The sequence below is a fragment of the Bombina bombina genome, chromosome 10, assembly GCF_027579735.1.
Source record: "Bombina bombina isolate aBomBom1 chromosome 10, aBomBom1.pri, whole genome shotgun sequence".
Taxonomy (NCBI): domain Eukaryota; kingdom Metazoa; phylum Chordata; class Amphibia; order Anura; family Bombinatoridae; genus Bombina; species Bombina bombina.
The window spans coordinates 38,900,760-38,907,074 of NC_069508.1; the positions used below are offsets into that span (position 1 = coordinate 38,900,760).

Below are 6,315 nucleotides of genomic sequence, written 5' to 3' on the forward strand. Positions count from 1 at the left end.
TGTTTTTATTTAATAGGAATTATACAATGAACTTTCAATTAGCATAAAATACTTCAATTACCATATCTCATATTTGTATTTTTAAACATTGGAAGTGAGCTTAAATGACTTCTATTTCCAAATAAAACAAAACAGCAACACAAAAATAACAAATAAGATCATAAATATTTTAGTAAATTTCAATCAAGCCTGTGTAACTAATCTTATTAGTTTAAAAGAGAACTATAGTAGGACTGGAATTAAAGGAACATCAACTTTTGTGGTCTTTAGGTGTGAAGGCTTTTCTTATGGTGCTACATGGGAGATTATTTAATAAATACATTCAATCTGCTTTTCAATCAACACCATAGATCTAATGAAAAATACCTGATGGCAGACGTGAGGGTGGTTGTTGAGTAGATGTAGTTGGGACATCAGGAACTTCTTCAGAAGATTCTGGTTTCTTGCTTGGTGATGAATCTAATGTACGGAGTACAAATGAAGCAGTCCAATGTCCATACCTAGTTGTTTTCACTCCATTTCTTATAGATTCCTCATAGTTGTCTTGACCTGGCTTTTTCTCCATTATCATAGCGCCTCCTTCATCTGTGATTACTCCTAAATGGATTCCAGCTCTGCAAATTGATGAGTCCTATGGAAAAATAATACTCATAAAGGGAGAACATATCTTCTGTTGTTAAAGTGATGGTAAACTCGCCTTGTTTTAAAATCTGATCTGGAATGTTAGTGATATTTTAGATGGAGTTTCATTCATTAGTTGTAATGAAGATGCGCTATAACTTGCTTTTTAATTTAGATATGAAATTCAAATGCCCCTTGCTCTACCATCTACTTCAAAATTAAATTTTTCTTAAAGCTTATGGTTTGAATTGTTGTCAGTCAGCAGTCTCCCAATATGGCACTTTTTTTGTAGCTAGTGCACTGATTGGAGAACAAATCAAAGTTTAGCTCACAGAAAAATGTACTTTTAAAGTAGGCGGCGGAGCGCATTAAATTTAAATATCATATCTATATTTAAAAAAAGATTATAGTGCATCTTTATTACAATTGATGACTAAAACTCCATCTAAAATGTCAATAAAATTCTGAATCTGTTTTTAAAAAGGGGAGAGTTTACCATAACTTGTAAAGAACTAAATTTAATCTGGTTTAGTGATTCTGGATTTTTTTCTTACGTCTGTGTAGATATTAGTTCCCCAAACTTGGCCTTTGTTTTTCAGACATCCTGCTGGGCACATGACTCTAAAGAAGAAAAGTGAACTGTGTTGTCAATTTCAATGATCACCACAAATATCAACATATTTAAAACATTTACTATTAATAATATCTTTAAACTCTTTTAAAATTGACCAACTTTCTTTAATAACATTTTGCAACCTATATGATAATAGAAAATTTGAATTTTAATATCATCATTTTGGTTACATTAACTTAATTTTATGCCAAACATATTTCACTTCTAAAATAAATCTATTAGAGTATTGTTTTTATTTATAATATTTTTTTCTTAGAAAGAAAAGACTTAACAAAAATAACTTACATTGCAACTGGATCAGGTATCTGTCTGGCTGCCATGTCACATGGAGATTGAACTAGAATATCAAGAAAAGGCATCTTATATAACTTAAATTTTAAAATGATTAGACTAAATGAAGGTTAGAAACGTAGATATTTCTACAGTTTCTGTACATTGAAAACTTTTTTTGTCTGTAGAAGTCATTTAACCAGTTTTCCAGTTTAAATAATGTTTTGAAAATGTTTGCATTACTTTTAGGATCTACAATATTTGAAAAAGTTGTTTTTATCATGGTGTCTTTACTTGGATTTTTATACAATTTTATGTAAAGACAAGATACCTGTAAGTGTTCAACACAAAAGTTAATGTTATGTCTGATTTAATTTTGAAGTAAAGTGCTTAATATTTTTGAATTTACGTTATTATATCAGGGAAACATCTCTTGTTGATTACCAGTTGAAGTTAGCTTGTGAAAACATTTGAGTATTAACATGTTCTGGGTATTTTTTTGAAAGAAACGCAGCATGAAAAAAGGAGGATCACTTTTTAAATAGATCAAGGATGTTGATTATTAACAGTCCAAATCCATATAAGGTTTTCAAATACATTCACAACGTGTTAACACCCCATGAATACTGCAAAGGCACAATTTAATATCAATATTCTAAACCATAATTTTCCAATAACTATTTATGTGAGTTTTCAGATTTTCTAAATTCATTAGTATTAACGTATAGAAAATCTTTGTGGCTGTCTTGATTAATCTATAGTTTTCTTTGTAAAAGTATATTGAGCATTCCTACATTACATGCTATTAAAGGCAGTTTGTTTTTATTTAATAGGAATTATACAATGAACTTTCAATTAGCATAAAATACTTCAATTACCATATCTCATATTTGTATTTTTAAACATTGGGAGTGAGCTTAAATGACTTCTATTTCCAAATAAAACAAAACAGCAACACAGAAATAACAAATAAGATCATAAATGTTTTAGTAAATTTCAATCAAGCCTGTGTAACTAATCTTATTAGTTTAAAAGAGAACTAAAGTAGGACTGGAATTAAAGGAACATCAACATTTGTGGTCTTTAGGTGTGAAGGCTTTTTTTTATGGTGCTAAATGGGAGATTATTTAATAAATACATTCAATCTGCTTTTCAATCAACACCATAGATCTAATGAAAAATACCTGATGGCAGACGTGAGGGTGGTTGTTGAGTAGATGTAGTTGGGACATCAGGAACTTCTTCAGAAGATTCTGGTTTCTTGCTTGGTGTTGAATCTAATGTACGGAGTACAAATGAAGCAGTCCAACTTCCATACCTAGTTGTTTTCACTCCATTTCTTATAGATTCCTCATAGCTGTCTTGACCTGGCTTTTTCTCCATTATCATAGCTCCTCCTTCATCTGTGATTACTCCTAAATGGATTCCAGCTCTGCAAATTGATGAGTCCTATGGACAAATAATACTCATAAAGTGAGAACATATCTTCTGTTGTTAAAGTGATGGTAAACTCGCCTTGTTTTAAAATCTGATCTGGAATGTTAATGATATTTTAGATGGAGTTTCATTCAATAGTTGTAATGAAGATGCGCTACAAATAGCTTTTTAATTTAGATATGAAATTCAAATGCCCCTTGCTCCGCCATCTACTTCAAAATTAAATTTTTCTGAAAGCTTATGGTTTGAATTGTTGTCAGTCAGCGGTCTCCCAATATGGCACTTTTTTTTTAGCAAGTGCACTGATTGGAGAACAAATCAAAGTTTTAGCTCACAAAAAAATGTACTTTTAAAGTAGGCAGGCAGAGCGCATTAAATTTAAATATCATATCTATATTTAAAAAAAGATTATAGTGCATCTTTATTACAATTGATGACTAAAACTCCATCTAAAATGTCAATAAAATTCTGAATCTGTTTTTAAAAAGGGGAGAGTTTACCATCACTTGTAAAGAACTAAATTTAATCTGGTTTAGTGATTCAGGATTTTTTTCTTACGTCTGTGTAGATATTAGTTCCCCAAACTTTGCCTTTGTTTTTCAGACATCCTGCTGGGCACATGACTCTAAAGAAGAAAAGTGAACTGTGTTGTCAATTTCAATGATCACCACAAATATCAACATATTTAAAACATTTACTATTAATAATATCTTCAAATATTTTTAAAATTTACAAACTTTCTTTAATAACATTTTGCAACCTATATAATAATAGAAAATTTGAATTTTAATATCATCATTTTGGTTACTTTAACTTAATTTTATGCCAAACATATTTCACTTCTAAAATAAATCTATTAGAGTATTGTGTTTATTTATAATCTTTTTTCTTAGAAAGAAAAGACTTAACAAAAATAACTTACATTGCAACTGGATCAGGTATCTGTCTGGCTGCCATGTCACATGGAGATTGAACTAGAATAACAAGAAAAGGCGTCTTATATAACTTAAATTTTAAAATGATTAGACTAAATGAAGGTTAGAAATGTAGATATTTCTACAGTTTCTGTTCATTGAAACTTTTTTGTCTGTAGAAGTCATTTAACCAGTTTTCCAGTTTAAATAATGTTTTGAAAATGTTTGCATTACTTTTAGGATCTACAATATTTGAAAAAGTTGTTTTTATCATGGTGTCTTTACTTGGATTTATATACATCTTTATGTAAAGACAAGATACCTGTAAGTGTTCAACACAAAATTTATTGTTATGTCTGATTTAATTTTGAAGTAAAGAGCTTAATATTTTTAAATTTACTTTATTAAATCAGGGAAACATCTTGTGTTGATTACCAGTTGAGGTTAGCTTGTGAAAACATTTGAGTATTAACATGTTCTGGGTATTTTTTTTAAAGAAACACAGCATGAAAAAAGGAGGATCACTTTTTAAATAGATCAAGGATGTTGATTATTAACAGTCCAAATCCATATAAGGTTTTCAAATGCATTCACAACACATTAACACCCCATGAATACTGCAAAGGCACAATTTAATATCAATATTCTAAACCATAATTTTCCAATAACTATTTATGTGAGCAGAGAAACTCAGAATAGTTTGGATTGGGGAGGTGATTGCAACCCCAGCAGTAAAAAGAAAGAGAGGAGTGGCATGTATTTTCAGTAAGGATTTAGACTTCCAGCTAATATCCCAAGAAAGAGATTTGGAGGGTAGATATCTAATTTTAGAAATAGAGATCAATGACTGCCGCTATGTGCTATGCAATTTATATGCACCAAACGAATGTAAGCCAGATTTCTGGGTTAGATTATATTCAAAATTAATTAAATCAATAGACGCTCAACTAATTGTAGGTGGGGACTTCAATAGTGTTTTCGTTCCCCAACTGGATAGACTGAGGACTAGTGGTTCATATAGATCTAGGAAAGAAGCTAAGATACTGACTTCCATTCTAAAAGGTCTTCAATTAAGGGATATATGGAGAATCCAACACCCGGATGATAAAATGTTTACATGTGAATCTAAAACATTTTGTACTTTTTCGAGAATAGATATGTTTTTGGTGACGGAAAGGCTCTTACATTTAGAAATTAAGACAGATATTAAAAACATAGTTCTATCAGACCATGCCATTATTTCTATGTCTATCCAGTTGGGGAATAAAAGAGACAGCCTATATGCCAAGTTTTTTTTCCACTCCTTTATGTACTCTAATATGCATTTCAGAAATTGGTTAATTCAAAAATGGAGGGACTATGCTACTCTAAATAATGAATATTCTCCTAAAACAGAAATATTCTGGGAGGCCGCTAAGGCCTTTCTTAGAGGCGAGATAAAGGCTTATATGGTTAAGAGAAAAAGAAAGCTAAGAGCTAGGGAACTTCAATTAACAAATTATCTTAAAAATAAATTTATAAAATATATCGACAGCCCAAATAGTGATAACTGGACTATCTATCAGAAGGCTAAAAAAGAAAGGGAAGTATTTTTAATCCAAAATCAGTTACAAGAAGATGCCAAATATAAAGCCACATATGGCACCTTCTCCCCAAAATCAGCAAAAATGCTTGCAAATATCTCCAAAAGTAAGAAAAAAAATAATTACATAGGGTCTATTATAGCGGAGGATAAAAAATATACAGCTCCAAAGGATATTAGGCAATTCTATTCATTTTTTCAAAAGATATACTCCCCTGTTAAAGTCAATCAGGAGGCAAAAAACAGGTTCTGGAATAGTATTAAAATCCCAAAAATATCTGATGCTCAGCTGACCGAAATGAACAATCAGATCACATTAGAGGAGGTGCTTAAGGCCGTTATGAGTCAGTCCTAGGGAAAGCTCCATGTCCTGATCAATTGCCGATCGAATTTTATAAAATACTTTTGGAGGAGATAGCCCCAACTTTGACCAAGCTTTTCAATAACTACTTTCTTTTACATCTTAAGCCCGCACAAACCTTTACTGCATCTAATATTACTCTTATCCTAAAAAAGGATAAGGACCCTAATTCGATGGATTCATATAGACCAATCTCGCTTCTTAATAGCGACTATAAAATCTTGGGAAATATATTAGCTGTTCGCTTAAAAAAGATCATAGGAGACGTTATTCACCCAGATCAAACTGGGTTTATTCCAGGTAGAACGGCGCAGAAAAATATAAGAAAAGTTATGACGATAATTGAATATATACTAGCATCCCATAGGACAGGGTCAGGCACAAAACAAGATTTCGCTATATTAACGGTTGATGCAGAAAAAGCCTTTGACTCTGTCCTATGGGATCATTTATTAACCACCTTAAATAATTTTGGATTTAAAGGCAATTTTTATAA

At 31.0% G+C, this 6,315-nt stretch overlaps 1 protein-coding gene across 1 annotated transcript in view; it reads right to left on the minus strand.

Annotated features, from left to right (window-relative positions):
- LOC128640692 (mucin-12-like) overlaps window positions 1–4,150 on the minus strand; it is a 195,408-nt gene extending 191,258 nt beyond the window's left edge. Inside the window, exons 1-7 of the mRNA XM_053693121.1 lie at window positions 4,111–4,150; window positions 3,885–3,936; window positions 3,521–3,587; window positions 2,710–2,974; window positions 1,541–1,592; window positions 1,176–1,242; window positions 367–631 (exon numbers count right to left, since the gene is read on the minus strand). Of these exons, the coding sequence (XP_053549096.1) occupies window positions 367–631; window positions 1,176–1,242; window positions 1,541–1,592; window positions 2,710–2,974; window positions 3,521–3,587; window positions 3,885–3,936; window positions 4,111–4,150 (808 nt within the window). The remainder of the gene's footprint in view (window positions 1–366; window positions 632–1,175; window positions 1,243–1,540; window positions 1,593–2,709; window positions 2,975–3,520; window positions 3,588–3,884; window positions 3,937–4,110) is intronic.
- Window positions 4,151–6,315: the final 2,165 nt, after the last annotated feature.